Raw genomic sequence first — 21,240 nt, 5'->3', positions numbered from 1 at the left:
AGATGGATCAAGTTTAGCATGGGGTGGTTGGGGAGATGGCCACCATCCCCTCTTGCTTTCCTGATTAGTGTCACTCTCAGCAAATAGCTCTGGCAGAATGGCTTCTTTATGTCCAGTGCAACATGACTGGTCCAGCAGGAGGGGGAATTAGAGCTCTCTCCACTCACTGTAAGGAAACCTCTCTTTTGGCTCCCAAATGGTTTCCAGAGCTATCAAAATAATACCGTTTGCAGACACTTTTCATGGCTGAAAAGAGCAACTTGGAGAGGAGAAATGTTTTGCAGCTGGGCATTGCACATAACTGCTAACTGAATGCCCTTGCAGTGTGTAGCTCACTTTTGTGGCTCAACAGTGGAAGAGCCACTCAACACAGAAATGAAGAGTCCCTCACACAGGCGTTTGTGCTTGTAAACCAGCTCTTCTTTGTGGGCCACAGACAGCAATGTGCCGGACGTTGTACTGCAAAGCTCAAGTAAATCTCGCAGTGGGTAAAGGGTTGGTGGCTGCCTGCCGCTCATTAGAGATCCTGTCTGGCTCTTTTCCTGCGGAATGAGTGGTAGATTGCTGACACCTGTTTTCCCATCCAGCCTGAGGATGTGAAGTGTGCATTAGGAATGCCTGAAAGTGCTTCCTTGTGTCCGAGTCTGGATCTCGGTGTTGCTTGCAGAGAAGGGGGTTGGGATTCAGTGCTGGGGAGGGAGATGAAAAAAAAAATCCGTGGTGAGAAAACTGCATTATCAACTGAACTGAGATTCTCCTCCTCATTTAGTGGCTTCTAATGGTGCTCTTAGTTTGTCTTCCACAAGGCCCCGATAACTTGGTCATCCAATGAGCGAAGTTGAAAGAAGATAATGTCCTGTACGTGAAAAGACCTCATCTGTGTCTCAGATAACAAGTGTATAGTTGAGACTGTGAGCACATTAGAAATGGGATAGAAATAGTCCAACATGAAGTTATTTTCAATTTGGCCTAAATACGTAAAATTCAAGTGTGTTGATGGTATGATCCATTTCTTTGCACACTTCTGTCCATGTATTTGTTCTTCCGAACTTTACCTACTGTAAAGCCTCATAAAAACTGGCAGATGGTAGAGCAGAGGGCCTAATGCTCTGCTTCAGTCCCAGATGCAGAGTGCCTGCTGTATGCAGTGCATTATGCTGAGTATGAGTGGATAACAAGCACAAGACAGACCCCCCGCACCCCTGCCTTTTCAAGTCCCTGCAGTCTACTGGAGAGGAGACACACACATCAGAGGCAGCAAAACAGTGCAGCACATCAGATAAGCAAACAGATGAGATCCACATTTTCAGTGGGTTTGGAGAAGGAAGACAACTGTGAGTTGGACAGGTAAGGGAGGATGTGGACTGTGTTCTGGGTATTAAGGGATGAGGAGAATTTATGGTGTCTGATGCTCTTTCCCTGCATCCATAGGCTGTGGATTTAGAGGGTGTGGTGTGGTGTGTGTGTGTGTGTGTGTGTGTGTTTAAAGTAGTGGCAGTATTTCCCATTGACTCATTTGTGGGACTTGGCCCCATCTCCTTGTGAACATTACCTCCATTTGTGAACTGTGGATGAATGGGGTTAGGGTTGGGTCATGGCCTTGGACCAGAGTGAAATTAACTGGCTCGTAATGTGATTGAACTAATGACCTTGGCCTCATTACCACTATGTTTTAACCAGTTGAGTCAATCAAAGATTGCAGAAAGGGTAATCAAGGTAATCTTTTTAGAAAGAGATTTGGATAGCAGCAAACACAGGAGTGAAATCAAAGCCGTCATGTCAACACCCAGGTGTTTGTCTCATCATCCTTGAGTTTATATACTTGTTTCTGCATCTAGTAAAACATGGTGGACAAAACAAAAAGGATACCGTGGTTCTACTGTGTCGCTGTTTTTGGCATAATGCAATGTGTATTCATTTTTCTTGCACAGCATCGGACGGTTTTTGCAGAGCAAAGTATTTTTGAGCAGTAATGTTGTTTTTTAATTTTAGATGTGTGTGTCCCATAAATTTATTGATGATGGCTTTCTCTTCTTCTTTAAAGTCTGAACAACCCAGCCCTGCCAGCTCCAGCTCCAGCTCCAGCTCCAGCTTCACACCGTCCCAGCCCCGGCAACAAGGTATCAGTATCTCCCAGGCAAACGATGGGACATTTTCCTCGTAAAACATCTTAATGAGTTGATTTATGGCCTGTTTTCTACTGTTTTATTATTGGAATGATAACTTGGCTTTTATGCAGTTGTATTTATTTCCCCTAGGCATGCACTTGAGTATTGTTCTGATGTATGAGGCTGGCCTCTAGAAATCCCCCTTTTTCCAGTCCCTGTCATCAGAGTCCCATTTTCCAAAAGGATTATAGACACAGCCCATTCCGGGGAGCTCCCAAAGGAAATACAATAGCAAAAGCTGGAGTTGAGAGGCTCTGACATAGAGAAATAGGTTTTTACTCTCTCTTCTGGAGATTTTTCATTTTATTTATTTATTTTTTTTCTGCAGATTAATAGACCTGTTTTCTTTGGCAAGTGTTAGTTTGCTGTCTTTAAAATTTATTTTCCCTCTGCTTGAGCTTAAAGAAATTTAAATTGAAAGAAATCTAATAAAGAAATTTAAGCCAGAACATTAAATATATATTTTATACTTTTTGATGTGTGCAAATCTTCAAGTAAGGTCTCCCCCCCTTTTTTTAACATGAAAAGTGGGATCATATGAAGGAATAATTTGCTTTTGAGCATCATGTTGCACATGACCTCTTTCATTGACCACACTCAATTCCTGACGGCCTTGTATGTTTTGAAAAGGATTAAATTGTTGTATGTATTTGGGCTAAGGCTAAGCTTCCAGGAAAATATAAAAGACAGTGATCATTTTGGCTAATCAGATTTCTTGTTACACTGACTTCCAAAGGTAGAGAAATTTGGGTTTTGCAGAGTCTGAGATTGCAGAGAATCAATACTTATTTTAGAGCCGACTTAGTGATAACTCAAGATATTCATGTCCTAGATTAGGCTTTAGCAATTGCCTAATCCAGAATAAAAGTGCCTCTCTCACTTTCTTGATTGCCTCCACAATCTCTTCTTTAACATAAAAAAGAGTGATCTTGTTTTCATCACATTTAGAGCAGTCAAGTGAAAAGAAGCCACGCTGAATTTTGTTTTTGTTTTTTTTTCCCCAGTTATGTCCTGTTCTAGAATAAAACTAGATATGACTTAATTTTTTTCTCTCCCATCTAATACTGGGTACTCTCTTGAATTTTCTGGGCACCTGACTTATTACATGGTTTTATTTATGCAAATATATGCTGGTGTTTTGCCAGGAATTTCTTAAAAGATAAAATAAAAATTGGCTGCATAAAATTGTTGCTTGAACAAGACCTTGTGTCCAAGATCAATATGAAGATCAGAGATAGGACATTACACCATGGAATTGAAATACTTTATAATCTGAATTTGACTGAAATGCTTGCTTGACCTGAAATTGACCTTGAAATAAAAGGAACAGCTAAACCTTAATAGATCAAAAACTACCACACAAAGGCTGCATTGCCAAGAACAAGTTACAACCACGGTGATTTATTAGCCTCAACTTTTCAATACATGGATTAACCTAACAAAACATTCAATTTACTAATAGATCTTTCTGTTCCTTTTTAGGTGTAATTTTTCTTAGGGAAGAAAAAATACATAGAAAAACATTCCTAGGAAATAGAGATTTTCCAATGAACATCCTGGGGCATCTGTTGTGAAAACAGTAGTTTCGTTTAGATGTTACAGTCCAGAAACTACCAGATATGTCTTGTCAATTGTATAAATATATATAATAGTGGGGGTGTTTTTTTGTTTTGTTTTGTTTGTTTTTGTTTTTTTGGCCAACGTTCAGTGCTGGATAGCAGTCCCCTGTGTCCAATATGACTACATGTGTATGAAGTCGTGTGTTTGATTGTGGTACACTGTCATTCCTCAGGTCCTTTAAGGTCTATCATGAAAGATCTGCATTCCGATGACAATGAGGAGGAATCCGATGAGGCAGAGGATAATGACAATGACTCCGAAATGGAGAGACCTGTAAATAGAGGAGGCAGCCGAAGCCGCAGGTGAGTGTGTCTTGGCAGGAACGCGCCTCCCAGCAATGGAATCATGCCTTTTCCCCAGACTTACCAGTATATAACCACGGCAAAGGTGTGCAACACCAAAAACAGTGGCAAGAAATGATCACATTCATTTAAGTTGGGTCACCTAGGCATGCTTTTATTCCTCTCTCCAGGGAACTGTGTATCCCTTTTCTCAGAAAGCAGAGGTTTTTTTCCTCTAAAAATTCTATAGGGAAAACATCCTATTAGGAGTCCTTGTTTTTCAAAGTCTATGCCAAGGTAGCAGGTCTGACTGCTGAAATCAACTCCGTTTTCATTTGAAGAGTTTGTGAGGATCCGTTGCTATAGCTTCAGAGTTTGAGGAAGTATGTTTGCTGTTTGTAGTTAGAAATACGTAATTGGCTTCAGTGAATTATGTGTGTGACCTAATTAAAACTAGGATCACCTGTGTGTGTTTTCCAGCAAATAAATTCCTTTTAAGTGTGCTGACAATTAGGTTCCTTAAGTAGCTTTAATGCTGTGAGGCATAATTCCACATTATAAGATGGTAATTCATGTCACTTATAATTAATAGTCAACTTGAAATTGCCTTGAGGGCTTTATTTCTTTATCATGAGGAAAACAAATAGGCATGCTTACTTTAATGTGTTTGAGTAGAAAAAATATGAATCTACTTGAACTTAAAATCCAATTACATTTATAATACATCACATTAAATCTTTCCCCATTATCCATTACTGTGTGGAAGGCCCTAAAATTCCTTAAAAGAATACCATCTTAGTCCCAGCTGGACAGGTCGGATGTTTACTAATCAGTAATTCCTTAGTGTTCTTTGAGAAGGGCTCCCCGGAGTATATACGCCTTTTCAGATCTCTCAGCGATGCTTCCGTGTGGCCCTAATCAATACTTAGACCCAATACCTCTTTCTCCACCTTGTCTCCCAAACTCACCCATATATATATATATATATACACACATATATATTTTTTTTTAATTTTTTTTGAATAGGAGAAAATAAGGAGCCTTATCGCCTTGGTGTTATAACATTTCCCTTTAGAACTCTTGAATCTGACAAGAAGGAAACTAATTGGTAGGACAGAAAGTCTAAAAATGGACTGGAACGTGGCAGTGAGCATATTTATAACCACCAAAATCCTGACTGCTGGCTGCTCTCAAATTTACCTGATGAAAAATGCATGACCTATTTAGCCAATTTCCAGTTATTGTTATTTAGAAAATCTGGATATTCCGTGATTGGCCGTTGCCCACCCACTTGCTGCCCCCTGCCCTGAGTCGGTGCGGGTCAAATCGCTCAGGCTTGTGCATTGTCTGATGTGATCCCCGTTGTTGGAGATCCGCTTCTTTCCCCCGCCTGACATGTGCTGTTAGTACAGCAGCGCCAATGTAACATTTGGTCTTCCTTGCACTTGTGAAGTCTCAACTGTTTAATCAGTTTAAATACTCAGCCTTCCACTTCAGTCAAGAAGCATTTTAAAGCAGCGCTTCAACGGAACACTTCATTAATGTAATTTAGTTAAGAAAAACAAGTTCCATCAGTTTTTGCTAAAAGGATGTCCCAGCGTATCCTTTTCATTTCCTATCTTGTATCTTGTCTATCTGAATATATTATAGAGCTGGAATGTGATTGCCTATTCAGAGCAAAAGAAAAACTATCCTGATTTCTAAAGCATTTTCTGTTTCTGAAAAGAATATTATATTAGGTGACTGTATAACCAAACAGAGAGCAAACACTGAAGGACATTTAAGAAGGAGGGTATACATTCAGTAGAGTAGAATAAAGAAATATCTCCTACCCTGGCTACGAAGAAAATTCTATTTTGTTCTGAAAGGAAAAAAAAAAACAGGGGAGGGGTGATGTTTTTATATTGTCTTTGGTTGTTGAAAGATACGGTCTTTCTCGAAAGCAGTTATCCCAAACACGCTGTCTCTTCATGTTGCTGAAGTATATTTCCAATGAATTATTGTAGCAGTGGTCAAGACTAGGGACAGCCTTGAATCATTACACGGTAGAAATAGTTGGTATGGGTCTAGCATCTTGGGCTTCCACTCCCACAACCTGGGTTCACCCATAGCAAAGAGGCAGGAGGAAAAGGAAACTAAAAGGTAGTAACCTACAAAATATCTAATTTTGCTGACCTGGCAGCTTGGGTAACATGCTTGGTGATAGCAGGCGAGTGGGGTTGGAGCAGGGAGATATAAGAATAAATGGGGCCAGTACAATATAGCCACTGAGCACCAACGTTGAGTACCATTGCCTGGGTTTGAATCCCAGAACCACCCCTTTTACCTCTTGACTGTAGGCGAGTGACCTAGTTGAAGTCCGTTTCCCCATCTGTTGAAATAAGGGTCAATAAGTGAGAAATAGGCACTAAAACACTTAACACGGTTCCAACCCAAAGTAAGTGCCAGTATGGGTTAGCGGTTGTAGGAGTTGCACCAAGTTTCCAGTGATTAGTGTTTGGATTCCTTGCTCTCTGCGCCTATTTCCATAGATATTTCAACAACTGTCTAGACTGATGCGTGTGACTTCTGTTTCTTTTCAGAGTTAGCTTAAGTGACGGTAGCGACAGTGAAAGCAGCTCAGCTTCTTCACCCCTACATCATGAACCCCCGCCACCTTTATTAAAAACCAACAACAACCAGGTAAGTTGCTGAGTTTGCACTCTTCAGGACTCTGCCAAGCGAGGTGTGATCATTTTTACAAAGCACACAGAACTTTTTATCCCTTAATTTTAAACAAAATTTCTCTCACTAGCAAATAAATGTGAATCTACAACCTTTGGAATAAAGACATAGTTGGGGTGAAAGAATTTTTGTTGTCATGGGAAAAGTGTGTTTCATTGGATGGGTTAATTACATCGATGCAGGAAGGGACGGTGACAGAAAGTGTTGCTCATTTTCTCCTGATCCCTGTGGGTTTTTTTTCCCCCCCTTCAGCAGTAAGTAGGCTAATTTAATGAATTAGAAAGAATATAACCTTTGGAGCTAGGATAAAGCCTGGTTATTTGTTTTACTAATTTACAGTAATGTACTGGTGGGAAATTAACTTTGAACTTTTGATTCTCAGTTTCCTCATCCATAAACAGGGATATTAATACCTGCCTCGCCGACTCTTGGGACAATGATGAATACTGTATTTGTAAAGAGCAAGGGGCCATGCTCATGCCTACTTGGCACTCAGTGATGGGAGTAGATGTTTATTATTATTATAGGTGCTCTGCCCCTGTGTGCTGCTCATCCAGGAAAAGAGGGTCATCATTTGGAATTGTAAGGAATAGTTAATAAAATGCAGAATAAATAATGGTCATTATCGTTGTTATGAAACAAGCAAAAAGGAAGTCTTATTTATTTAATAGTCAATTCAGAATAAAGTTATTTGGATAAGGTCTATGGAAAACTTTGAAAGCTATGATGAAGAGCTTTTGTTAAACAAATGATTAAGAATGGGATATTTTAAATTCTAAAATAAACTGATTTCAAATATCATGAATATTATAAAAGCCTCATAGTGCATTGAGTTGATAACTCATTTATGTAAGCTATTCTTATCTCTTTGTTTAGGCAGATTCCCTGTGACCTCTAAAATAATTGCTTAATCACGTTACCCTATGAATATTATGAACTTGAGAATAAAAGAACTGACTTCTCTGAAATTACTCTTTCACAGATGTCCTACAATTTTAAACAGCCTTGTCCTTGAATTTGTGATCTTTGCTTTACTGGGAAATGTGATTTTTATAGCTGAATATTTTTTCTTTCTAAATTTTGCATAAAGCATAAGATCTCTTAAAATTTAAAATACCTCATTTATAAAGTTTATCCACAACTTAAAGCCTTCATTATGGAGTAGGAATAATATCAGTGTTCTCTGCCTCACCGTATTCATTCAGCTGCAGTTTCTTTGTGGACTACATGTAAATGCAAGCCCAGCCTCATTATCTGTTACAGACTGGCTGTTCAAGGAGTTAGTACATTCTTACTCCTTACCCTACCTCCCTGCATTCCTGCGTTCCCCAGCTCCAGTGCCAGTCATACCCTTGGCCCGGCCAGCTCTCCCGTCTCACGTGGCTGCCTACCACCACATATCAAGAACTTCTGGGGCAGGTGAAGAATAAAGGCATAAGCATCATTGCCAATCAGTTGGGAAGAGCCCTGGGCTGGCTAACTAGATAACTTGAATTTCTTTTGTAAATCTGTGCTTCCGTATAAGCTGGCAAAGGATAGAATTTGGACTTTGAATATATTTGCATATTTAATTTAAGCTTCTGGAACCCTTATTTCCGCTTCCGGTGGGGAGTGTGTTAGAACCAAGGTCCCTTATGGGCAGCAGCGGGGCACTGTCAGGAGTTAGGGGCATTAGGTAAGCCCCTCCTTAAGCCCCTTCAGCTTCATTCCCAGTCAGGGTTAAGACTGAGCTTGATAAATAAATGCAGCTCCACAAAGCCCCGATCTTGCCTTTCAAACTTCCTGGATGGGCAGGCTTGAGCTGACTTGGCTCAAGTCTTGGCTTCAGGGAAAGGTTTGGATTCTTTGTCAGTTGTTTTTTGTTTTTTGTTTTTTTTAAACCTGTCTAGCAAAACGGGACTAAAAAAAATGAATGGTATCATCTATCTGGTGAGGGTAAAAATTACTTTATCCAATTAGATAGCATACCACTTGTTCCTTGGCATATGTTTATTCGACAAATGTAGCTTCACACATGTGAATCATCAATCTGTCAGGAATACTCAGTTATATGTCACTTCCTCCATGCACCTATAACATAATAAGAAAGTCCATATGCTTTCACTTTTAGCTAGTCTAGGGTAGGAAATAGGTGTAGAACCACAAGAGCACTTAACCTCCTTGGAGCTGTCTTGGAACAGAGAGCAAGAGAAGGGTTTTAAAACTTTGTTTAGTATTGATTTCTTAACCCCTCAAATCACCTGCTTCGGGTCAGATGTGTGTTGCTGTCCCTTTAAGTCCATGTTCTAGGACTTCTTAAAAATTAGCTAGTCTTTCTTAGTTCTCCCTGCCGGTGAAGTGAAATAGTAAGAATTAATTAAAAATATAAAAGTCCCCTGATTTTCACCCTAGAATGTGTTTTCCATCTTTATTTGAATGTATGTGTGATAATTTGAAATTTCACATCAAATAAAATAGATGAAAACAGACTTCCTGTTTCACGGTTAGGCCTTCTGAGTATGAGTTTCCTGGGTGGCTCTGCCTTCAAGTTGATAATGATCTCTCAAGTTTCTGTAAATTACGAGACAAAGCCAGAGTTTTCCTCACCCGTTCTCAAGTCTTCCAGGAACTAGAGAAAAGAGAAAGTGCTAATTGAGTCAAACATTTTCTAACTATTGATAAAAAGTGAACAGACAGAGAGCCACATGTCAACAAAGCAAGTAATTAACCTGAGTATTGTTAGGAGCTACTAGCGATCATTAACATGAAAGACCTATCAGAGAATCCATCTCCTGAATAATTGAGTTGTCAGTCCTCTCAAAGGGATACAGAAAAATAATAATCTTGAAAGTTTGATTCTCAAGCCATATCCTCATATTAAGGATTGAAGTGCAACTTAGTTCTGTTTTAGGGGACTACCATGTGTATAAATGGTGCGTCTTGGCAGTCTGGGTGGCTGTCTCCTTCAGTGAAACTTAATAGGGAATAATAGTAAGTGCTGTGCCATTTTAATCAGAGGGCTGTGTGTGTATGTGTATTATTATTATTATTAAACTTTGAACCTCCCTTACATGAGTTTCAAATGAAATCAAAATTCCAGATCCTTTTTGGCTGAAAGTATGGAGGAGAAGGGTGGGGGTGGGGGCCTTGAGGGAAGGAAGTTATCTGCTGGACTCAAGTTAATATTCAGAATATCATAAATTACCTCTCAGCCTGCAAGGCACGTTGAATGAAATTAAAAAGTCCATCCAGTTAAACTGGTTTGAAATAAGCCCATGGAAGACAAGGTGCTATACTTCTATATTCTGGAGTCGTTTCCTTAAAGATAAGAAATGATCATAAATAAAACAATTGTCTTCAGCATGGCTCAAGCTCTCTCAGAATGAGGTTTTGACAAAGCTGTTTATTTTGGAGCAGGGAGAGATCAAAGAAGGAAGATTAACTGAGCCCTCTCTGGGCAGCCACTCAGTAACTTGAGGCAGATCACTGACACCCGGAGCTTTTGTTCCTGCCACTGCAGCTTCAGAAGAAAGAAACTAGGATTTCAATGTAGTTTGGCCTTCTGTGCTGGAGCACTTACGGAATGTGTAGGGTGGGACTTAAGTGCCCCGAATGTTCTATTTTCTGCTCTGAGGAGAAGGTGGTAGAACTCTCTAAACCTAGTTAGCAGAGTTGCCTTACAAATGTAGAGCCCTTAGTCACTTTGACCCCCAGAGTGCAGTGAAGGGGGGCAGAGCGGGATATGATGGCAACACAATTCAATTTTCTAATGCAGAAGGCAGGCACGCAGGCGCTGTTTCTCTCTCTGGCCTGGAATCTCGGCCGACTGTCTGCTTTGCCCAACTGTGTGTCTGAGTTGGCGAGGAGTGCCATCTACTGACCTACTTACTCCTCGGTCTCCGAGCTCGGAGTTTCCCCTTGAGGTCTCATTTCCAACAACAACAGAGAAGGAAATTCTGAATGTAGTGGAGTGTTGGGTTTCCTTTGCAGTGCAGCACGTTAAAAATGATTGCCTTGCCCCAGCAATTAAGTAATTTCCTTGTGTTGCCCAAAGCATTGTATTTTAAGTGACTGAGCCTGGTCAGATTGGTCATCTGGTTATCTTAATGTTAAAAATGAAGACATAGAGGCAATTCTCAGGAAAGAATCTGTTGAAGCTCACTTCTTACCCATGCATTATTCTAAATTCAAAGGAAAATATACCCTTTTAAAGTATTTGGTCTTTTCCAGAATGTCATGGTCCTATATCCCCAAAAGGTAAACTGTTGGTAGTATAACATTTTACAGCTGAATCTTGTTCATCATGTTCATCTTGTTTATTTCATCTCATCTTTTTTGAGGTCCAAAAATTTTAAATAGGGCCAGGACCTGAACTTAAGTTTCTGAGCCCAATCAGAAACTTACTAAAAGTGGGCTCATTTTAAAGTCATTTTGTGTTATGGAATATGGTAGTCTTTTGAACAGAACTGTGTGTGTGTGTGTGTGAGAGAGAGAGAGAGAGAGAGAGAGAGAGCAGAGAATGGATAAAGAGCAGTAGGAATGAACGTGAGACTTCGTAAATATATCCTTTATTTGGTATTTTCCTCATTATTAGCTTCTGATTATAACTCATTTGGTAATGAGGTTATCATGAAAAAGACAAATTACTTTGCTTTTTATGTTTATATACATTTGTAAACACTCATCAGTAAATTCAGTGGATCTCAGCGATTTTAAACAAGGCCTGTTTAAAAATATTTCCCTTATAATCCTCAATTTTGAGGACTCTAATAAACCAACTGCATTTATTAAATAATAATTTGTTTCTCCTTCTAGTTCATTAAAAACCTAGCTCCCCACGGAAGCTTAATAAACAGCACGCAGAACTTCCGTTCATACTCTAAGCTGTAATCGGTTCAGATGGAAGGTCAGGCACTTGGTACTTTATCATGGGTAAACACATCATTTCTTGAGACACAGAAGATAGTCCTGCCCCTTTATTTCTTGAGTCGGAGGATCCCAAGTTGGGAGCAACTAGTGTAACTGATGGCCATCTTCATTTCCAAAGCTGCATCCAGTTAGTGAATCTGAGTAATTTTTAGACTCTGAAAGTCAGGTACTAAAAAGGGCATTTGAGTGTTTGTTTTATCATCCCGAGCATGCTGAGCACTGGTAGTCATGCTGAAACAGCAGAATGAGTAAGAAAAAATTCTTGCCAGAGGGGACTATAATCCAGTATAACTCAGCTGCTGTGCATATGTGTGAGAGTGTTGTCACAAAAAAGCAGCAGCCTTGGAAGCTTCGATCAATTTCCTTATCGTCAACTTTTTTTTTTTTTAAGTCTGTTGCCCTGACTCAGCATTTCAGATAGAAGTCCTTTATTTTCCAAGAAAGAGTGAGATTAGAAGAGAGGAAAAAAAATGTAGAGAGGAGAAATGCTATTTGGAAAGTGATATTATTGTATGACATTTCATGCCTAAGTGCCTTTGTTTAGGGGGCCGGTTCACTACGAAGTGCCTGAAATCAAATTTACCAGTGTTCTCTTTGATCCCTAGATTCTTGAAGTGAAAAGTCCAATAAAGCAAAGCAAATCAGATAAGCAAATAAAGAACGGTGAATGTGACAAGGTAGGTTTCCAGGGCGTTCCGGGAGTGCTGTAGCACCGACTAGCTTCCCTTTCTTGGTGTCTCCCTTGACCATCCGTGCTGGCTCTCCTTCCATGTCTTCATCAGAAGTGCCCCACACCCCCAAATGATGAGCACTTCTCGGGTTCTCCAAGTCTCGCCTATATCTTCAGTGGGGTGCTGGGCCCTTATGCTACCATTTGCCATGATGCCTGCATTGCCAAGGGGTTTTGGGGACATTGAATTGGGAGGTAAGAAAACCATGGTGGAGGATTGAGGAATCACAGCCGTAAGTGAGCAGGACACCTGATCCTAGTGTAGTGTGCTTTCCAGGTGTACGTCATGTAATCGAAATCTGACTTCAAGACCCTTTGGGGGTTAGTCTTCTGTTGTGGGCAGGGTTGTAAGATGCTTTGCGGGATCAAGGCAGGCCTGACTAAAGGTTCATCCACCTTTCCTTTGCCTTCATGGCAAATGGCTCTAGGAAAACCCATGCGGTTATGCAAACAAAGATTCTGGAGTCTGAGCATATGGAAAGAGAGCTGTGCTTCTGCCGCTTCAGGGGAGCTTTTCACAAACCAATTGCTAATTTGGATAGTCATCCCTGTCTTTCATAAGATGTTGGTGATGTTGTTAGGTATGACTGGGAAAGCTTTTTTTTTTTTTTAAAGAATTTGTCCTGATATAATTGGTTATGTGCATTTATACTTTCCATGTTCAAATGTAGACTTTTATTCTCCTAGTTAATCTTCTGAGATGGAAGAATTAAAAAAAAAAAAAAACCTGTACTAATACAACTCACAATTTACCACTGAGTACCCTTTCTCCCTATAGAGGGTGTTACTGGGAGAGGGTGGGTCTGCTCCCTTGAATCTTGTTGAGAGTAAATAAGTGCAAGAATTTGCCCTTCGTAAAAAAGCTGGCTTTGTAAGGGTAACAGTTGGCCAAGAGAGACTCAGTCTGCAGGAGCCTTGGGCACCGACTCCACACAGCCTAGGGCAGGGAGCTAGAATGGGGAACCTCCCACTACTGCTTGTGTGTTCCTGCTTATTTGTTGTGTTATTTTTGGATTGCTTCCTAAAGTGCTTGTTCTTTTGGGGGATACTCTTCTCTTTCAGGCCTACCTAGATGAACTGGTAGAACTTCACAGAAGGTTAATGACGCTGAGGGAGAGACACATTCTGCAGCAGGTGAGAGAAATGCATTGTAGCACAACCCTTTCCAGAAGCTGCAAGGCCTACTTCATCCTGGGGTCGTGTCCTAGCCCCTGGAGGTCGCACCAGCCCTGCGCTGTCAGCCCGGGTGATGCCACCTGCAGAAGTATTTTGGGGGGTGGGAGGAGTGCTCGTTGCTGAGGCTACCTGGAAGTCTGCTCTGGAGCTCGGTGTGGATGATCTCCCTTGCCTGGTGTTGCAGGTGGGGAAAACTGGGTCACTTGAGGAGGCGATGGTGCTGGAATGCACGGATTCCTCGGAAATCCGCTGGCTGACACTGGCCTGTGGGCTGAGGGAGGGGGAGAGTGGGAATGCAAAAGCCTTGGGGGCCAGGCTTCTAGTTTCATGAGAAAACAGTGATAAGAATTTCAGTCCAGTGTTATAAACATTTGTGATTCAATGGAGTAACCTTTTGCCAGAGCTCTTCGAAGGGAAAGAAATATTTTCTCATTTCTCTTATCTTGTACAACATACATCTATTCTTAGGAACTCAACTGTGCCATACTTGTGGAGTGGGGAAGCTTCTGTTAGTACAATTGGATGTTTTGTGAAGATGAGGGTGCTTTTTAATTTTACTGTAGTTACAGTACATGTATTTGTTGCATTAACAGTGGCTGCTGATAAATACCTTGTCTTTAACACCCAGAGAGAAGGTTGCATTCTAAATTCCAGGGTGGGTTTGTAGATTAGTTCACTGTTTGAATTTTGTTTTATTACTACTTTCAAATGACTTGAAGTAGTACTTAATCTACCCCAGCTGTGTGTGGGTTATTTTTTTTAATGTTTAATGGCTGATGGTCACTTTTATATTCTGTGCACATTTTTTGCTGAAATCTATAAATATGCACTTTCAAACCCGCCAAGTTGCCTGATTTGTCTGATAAGGTTTTTTTTTTTTAACCCTTCTAGAGTTTCAGATTTAAACGAAACTGTTACAGACCTAGGATTCTTCATTGGGACGAGTTGCATTTCTTGCATTTCCGTTTAAGCGAGTATGGGTAAGGGAGCCGGATTGGAGTGGTTTACCCTAAGAATTACTCTAGTCCTCTGCTAGTATCTTTCTTCAACGTTCTTGTGTAGAAATGAAAATTGTTCAGCTTGCCATTTACCAATTACGTGGGGTTAATTGACTGAATGGTGATGGTAAATCTATTAGCTGATACTCCCATCCCTTTCTATCCCTTTTTAAACACCAGCTCTGAACCACTGTGGAGCAATTGTCCAATAAAGCTAATAATGCACAAGCCGGGTCCAAGTAGTGAGTCTCACAGGAGATGAAACAGATGTTTGGGCAGGGTTGGGACACCTTCACAAAGAAAGCCCAGCCAGTGAGTGGAGGAAGGAGGCCACTGGCAGGGTCTTACCTTGGGGTGTCATTGGCATTCCCGATTTCATATTGTCCTTTAATTTGACCTTTGAAAGAATCGTGAGGGAAGGTGGCTTACTCGAGAATTCTGGCGAAGTGGATTACTTTAGTGTCCTAGAGGGAGAGAGTGATGGCTATGAATTTTTAGCCTGGCATCAAGGCGCTCCAGGACACACAGCGTTTCAGCCTAATTGCATTCCCAGGCCGGTTGAAAGCTCTCAGTCTTTGGCCTTTTGCCTTGTAATGCAGCTGAGGCTTGTGATTATGATACCATGATGCATGTCCTGTCACGGTTTACTGCTTAATTAATTCCTATTGTAAAACATAGCACTATTGAGGACTAATGTTATTCTCCACCTCGAGAGCTGCTCATCTTGCGGAGTGCATTCCGCAAAGTCGACGAACTCTCCGCCATGCGGACCTGAGCACCTGCGATGATATTTCTGGTGAGGCCAGGATCACATCCGAAGTCTTCTAGTATTAAACACGTCCTATCAAAAACTCTGGTCTGACAGTTTTATTTGGCTCACAAAAAGTGGTTAATGTCTTTGTTTTACTCTGGGGACACCCAGCATCTAGCTTAATGAACAGAAAGCCCTGGATCAAGAGGGCCTGTGTTCTTAAGCCCCTTTCCCTTAAGGTAAAAATACAGTACAGGGGATACAGTCAAACCCAGATCTGAGTACCTAGGATGGACTAATAATTGGATTTTTCTTCAAACTGTGCATTCCACCTTTATTTGGAAAGGGAGATTGAGCACTTCTCACCTCCCCCAGCAATTGAGCTCTGAGTCTGGGTTTGGCATCTTAGGATGAAGTAAAAGTTCTAAGAAGAGCCAGGGCTTCCTTAGAAGACAGGTTAACAGTTTAGGTAACAGCTACTATACTTTTAAAATTGTCTTCAGGAAGATGGGAAATGAGTGGTATGCTGAGAAGTGTTCTGCTGAAGATTATCTCCATCTTCTTGGGAAATTGCCTTCATGTTACCGAACCCTTTACAGCCAGGATCCTGATGGCCTGCCTCCTCTCCCAGGGGAGGGCCCATGTGGTCCCACTGAAAACAGCACTTCCCTGTCCCGTAGCCCAGGCGATTCTACAGGAAGACCTAACATCTCCCAGACCTGAATCCACTGCAGGCAGCAGCGGTTAAAAGCAAAGCCTGTTCATTACTTCCCTTCACTGAAAGGGCTGCTTTTGGGCAGAAAGAACTCTGATTTTTTTTTTTTAAGATTTTATTTATTTATTTGACACAGAGAGAGATAGAGAGAGAGCACAAGCAGGGGGAGCAGCAGGCAGGCAGAGGGAGAGGGAGAAGCAGGCTCTCCGCTGAGCAAGGAGCCTGATGCGGGGCTCGAACCCAGGACCCTGGGATCATGACCTGAGCTGAAGGCAGCCGCTTAACCGACTGAGCCACCCAGGTGCCCCAAGAACTCTGATTTTTAAAGAAATATAAGTAGGCTAAAAATAATGCATCTACCTTTTTATAATTAAAAACCAGGGTTGGGGAAAGAGCTACAGATTTAACAAGTGGACCTTACTTTTTTTTTTTTTTTTTAAAAGGCAGCCTGCCATGGTACCCCCTAAAAGGCTTACATGGCAGGAAATAATCCATCACAAATGTTTTTTCCCCATAACCATGATGGGAAGAATGAGTTGTGCATTTGAGATACTCTTCCTTTTCCACTAAGTATCCACACCATGTACCCTTGCCTTCTTATCTACAGCACTCCGTCTTTTATTATCATTATTTGGAGGAGGCATCCATTATTGCAGGATGACGCGGGCTGACAACAGCAAGGTAGAGCCCTGCCACATCGGCAGAGTAAGGCCGTTCCTTTCCTGTAGCGAGGCAGAGAGGCATCCTTCGGGGACCAGTGGGGTGTTTTTAGGCTTTGGGGCTTGTGTCATTGGAATAAGGCATGTTAATGCTGTGCTTCTGATGTTCTCACTATCAGGATTCCTGGAAAGGAACCCACATTTATTTTTCTTTATGAAGTTTTTACTTAATTGAGGACGTGGGTACATGCTCTAGTAATTTGAGTCATTAATGCTGTTCCCTTTGGCAAATGGTCCCGAACGCCCTGACTGCTGCCGCTGCTTTTAATACTACTTTAAGGCTGTCTCTGCGTCTACCTTGATGTATTCTTACAAGCTCCCATAAAAATGTGGGCCTCATTTAGTGAGATTGATCGGATCCCCTTCATTTCTTTGTGTGTTTGCGGGGGGTGGGGTGGAAGCGGGGCCGCATGTGGAGGAGGGAGGCGGCCTGTCATCTGAGCACTGGAAACCTACCGGACAATCCGGTGCATATGAGACACCCCCGTTTCCTAGCGGGCAAGTGGGGTTATTTGCTTTAAAATCAAGTGTCTTTTTCTACAAGGTATTTTTATTGCTCTGGTTTCTACATATTGTTAAGTAATTAGTCATCAGCTATACTGAGTCACAGAAAGCTATCTTCTTAAAGGAGTGAGTTACCATTTCAAAGGGAGAACCTAGGACTATCCTTTACCCCCACATTGTGATGTAACTACTCTCCTTCCTCTCCTGTCCTCCCTGCTCTCTTCCCTTACCCCTGCAACTTTTATTATAATTTTTTTTTTTTTAAATTCAAGGTTAGGCCTTTTCTGAGTTTTAGCTTCTGGCATTTTCCCTGCTTCATTTGTTTTAGTGCTAATGAAATGGCTAACAGTCAATGAAGGGAGGCAGAGAAAGCGCTGGGTCTGATAGTCCATGTGCTGTACAGTTACCTCCCAGGTCATTAAGGATACGTTTATATTTATATGGTAATCATAATCATGTTGCCCTGATCTGTGTAGCAATTTAGTTTATAAAGAAGCTTTATTTATCCTATTATCTTACTTGATCCTCTGCACAACCCTGTGTGCTAGAACAGGAGTCGTCGTCCACATTTTGTAGGTGAAGAAGAAATGGAGGCTCAGGTTATCATGTTCTGTGCAGTGCCCTTCAGATAGTGAGCTGAGTCAGAACTGATAACACGAAATGCAGGACTCTGTTCCGGTTGCTTGGGCGCTCCCCTCCTGGCCAGCTCGTTGGGGAGAGAGGTCACACTCTGGGAGAATTCTTATTTGCCTTCATTGTGTACGTTGAAGGCCTATCTCTTTCTGTCCTGAAGATTACACATATTCCCTAGCCCTATCGTATTTTTTTATAGTATCACAAAAAAGATAATTTACTCTGGAAACTACTGTTAGTATGTCTTTAGCATCAGTTGAATTAAGTATTTGATTGCCCTGAAAAGTTTGTGTGTGGGTTACTTACCAAAGCTCGGTAACTAGTAACTGATGAAACAACAAGTGTCCATTTTAGATCTTTTAGTGTTAATAAGCTCTTGCTTGATAAGTTCTTATGTGAATACAGTACTTTAACCATAATGGGGAACACCCTTTCTGGTAGTCTCTTGATGCATGAGCTAGACTAGAAGCCTGGGTCCAGTGGTTTAACAGAAGAGGTCACTGAGGATGTAGACTCCTTGCTCTCCTGACCTTCCATCTTTCCCCTCTCGCACTCATCATCCTGAGGGGAAGATAGGTTTCCATCTTTATTCCAGACAGGAAGAGGGGGGACAGAGACCAGAAAACACATACTCATGGTCTACAACCTTTTCAAAAATGGTCCTGAAATCCCAGTGACTTCTGACAAATAAGTAGGAAGTAGCAGTATCTGCCAAATGCTGCAAGTGGGTCTGGGGAGGCAAGTGTTTTAGCAGGGCTTGTGGCTACTTCCAGAAAAATCAAGCTTCTATTTGTTAAAAAAAAAAAAAAAAAAGGAAGGATAAAGGGATAATAGGTAGGCAGTTTGCTGTATCAGTCATGATGATTTCATAGTGAGAGTAATTTGTTTTATTATGATCCCATAGCTCTATTTGTAAAAAAGAGTTCCAGACATTGAATAAGGCAATAGCCGCTCAGACTGGAGCTGGGCGATTAATTGGGTTAGGGTTCAGTATATCTTTGATGCTTCTGTGGAAGTCAAATATGTCAGGCATGGGGAACACATTTTCTGTTGAGAGCCATTTTACGCATAGGGAATAGTTCACAAATTTACCATTTTTTAAAGAAAACTAATTCTAAGAAGAGAGGGTCAGAAGTTTCCTCTCTGCTGTTTTCCACCTGAAATTAGGTAATCTGAAACTCTGTTGAATAAATAATAGGCTAAATAATTAAAATTGTTCTCTCTTTTAAGGTGAACTAAAGAAAATGAGAAGCAAGTGATAGGGGAGTAACAGACAACGAAAAATAAATAAGGGTTTGCCCATTTTCTCTGTGCAAATATGTTTTTCTTTCATCCTGATGTTTTTTTCTCTCCCCTGCAAAGCTTGCTAAAATTACCCCCCTCCATCCCAGTTTACCCACAACATACATCCCTCAAGTCCATACTACCTTGGCACAGCGTCCATTTCTGATAAAATTGAGTAAGATAAGAATGGAAAGACACTTAACATGATAAAAGATTCTCTCAAACCAGTGACCAGCCTCGTTCTTAACATTGGAACCTTCGACATCTCCTCTTGAAAGCCAAGGCAAGACAAAGCAGTGCCTCTGCCACCACTTTTATCTTACGTCTGAAAGTTGGAGCCCGTACAGTAAGAAATGAGGTAGGACTAGGCCACACGAGGAGACAAAGGTTCTTTCTTTTTATAGATGATAACTCATACCCCCAAATATCAAAGGGACTAAATGGGACACGACTGTAAGTAATAAATACAGGTTTTTAATCATTTTGTTGAGGTACAACAAAGTGTACAACTAGCTGAATTTTCACAAAGTGAACGCATCTTTTGTAACCAGCACCCAAATCAAGCAACAAAACAGTTCCAGCCCCCTTCCTCTAGTTACTACCCATGGTCTTCAGGGGCTGGGATTGTAGATGGTTTCTCTTTTTCCCTTTGTGGGTTTTGTACTTTCTAAGTTTTCAATAACATAATCAGAAAGAAAAATGATCATTATTATATGTGTGTGTGTGTGTGTGTGTGTGTGTACTTTATAAGGAGTTTTGTTATTTCTAGGATGGAATTTCCTTACATCTAGTAAGTAAAGTCACTATCCATTGAATAACTGTTTTTTAAAAGGGTCTTGAAATTGTATCTTCCCCTAACCACCCTTACAGTAAAATAGTCTATTGATGACTTGAAAGGAGGAATCAGTTTAAAGGCTATGGATGAGGAGAACAGGTAATCAGCTCTGATTGAGAATTTCACGGGATTAATCATCCTTTGGCTTACCAAATTGGCTAAGGGATAGTTCCGTGCCATCAATAGCATAGGACCCTCTTGCTATAAAGGAGAATATTAATCTCTTGGTTCCATATTTGATACCATCCACCTCTCTCTCTCTCTTTGCCTTGTGATGTCCATTGCTTATTGCCCAATCTTTCTCTTCTTTACTTCCCTAGATCGTGAACCTTATAGAAGAAACTGGACATTTTCATATCACAAACACGACATTTGATTTTGACCTTTGCTCGCTGGACAAAACCACAGTCCGTAAACTACAGAGTTACCTGGAAACATCTGGAACATCCTGAGGATACAACAACTGGATGCATCAAAAACTATTGTTTTTTTTTTTTTTTGGTTGTGATTTTTTTTTTGTTTGTTTATATGAAAACACTCAGAATGATGCAACCAAAAGGGAAAAAATAAAAATCAAACAACCTTCAGCTTTATTTTTCTTTAAAGCCAGTCATCATCTCTTGATAAAGGAGAGGTTAAGCAAACCAGCCTCAGCGGACCACTCTTCTCTCCAAGGAAATCCCCGGGAAGAGTTAGCCTGGATAGCCTTGAAAACAAACAAATCAAACACAACACAAGAAAACTTAAAGAATGTGTATGGTATCATGTATCTCTCTCTCTGTGGTGGTTCATTCCACAGGACGAATGCATATTCAACACACTGCCTTATTACATAACTGATCTATTTATTATCGCATACAGATATTCTAAAGTCGTTGAGGGAATGACACCACAAGACATTATAAGTACTTGGTCCCACGGATGCTCTTTCAATGCAGCGCCCTTGCCATCCCAAGCCCAGTGACCTTACTTGTATACCGTGCCACTCTCTACCAACTTTTCCAAGTCCTTTTACTCGTTGCAGTCTGTATTTGCCACCTTTTGTTTTTCCAGTTCCAGGACACAGATAATCAACTGGGGGGACCAAATTGCCACCCTGATTTTCTTCTTTGTGGTCTTTCTCCTGAAAGTTGGGGCCCAGCCCTTGGCTGTATCCATATAATGATCTTGGACCATGGTAGAAAATGCACCAAA

The 21,240-nt window shown here is 41.0% G+C and overlaps 1 protein-coding gene across 3 annotated transcripts in view; it reads left to right on the top strand.

Moving 5' to 3' along the window:
• MLLT3 (MLLT3 super elongation complex subunit) overlaps positions 1–20,633 on the top strand; it is a 279,621-nt gene extending 258,988 nt beyond the window's left edge. For 2 of the 3 annotated variants that reach the window (XM_025887853.2, XM_025887854.2), the window contains 6 exons: positions 2,045–2,120; positions 3,961–4,090; positions 6,652–6,751; positions 12,307–12,378; positions 13,494–13,565; positions 20,367–20,633. In XM_025887853.2, coding sequence (XP_025743638.1) covers positions 2,045–2,120; positions 3,961–4,090; positions 6,652–6,751; positions 12,307–12,378; positions 13,494–13,565; positions 20,367–20,498 — 582 coding nt within the window. In that variant the 3' untranslated portion in view covers positions 20,499–20,633. Of the gene's footprint in view, positions 1–2,044; positions 2,121–3,960; positions 4,091–6,651; positions 6,752–12,306; positions 12,379–13,493; positions 13,566–14,498; positions 14,588–19,157; positions 19,900–20,366 lie in introns of those variants that run through there. The other variant, XM_073880867.1, reaches the window with a different exon arrangement.
• The last annotated feature ends 607 nt before the right edge of the window (positions 20,634–21,240 follow it).

Source organism: Callorhinus ursinus, unplaced genomic scaffold (genome assembly GCF_003265705.2).
Source record: "Callorhinus ursinus isolate GAN/ISIS: 27379988/994484 unplaced genomic scaffold, GSC_fseal_2.0 scaffold39, whole genome shotgun sequence".
Taxonomy (NCBI): domain Eukaryota; kingdom Metazoa; phylum Chordata; class Mammalia; order Carnivora; family Otariidae; genus Callorhinus; species Callorhinus ursinus.
This window is presented reverse-complemented; position numbering and strand designations above follow the sequence as displayed.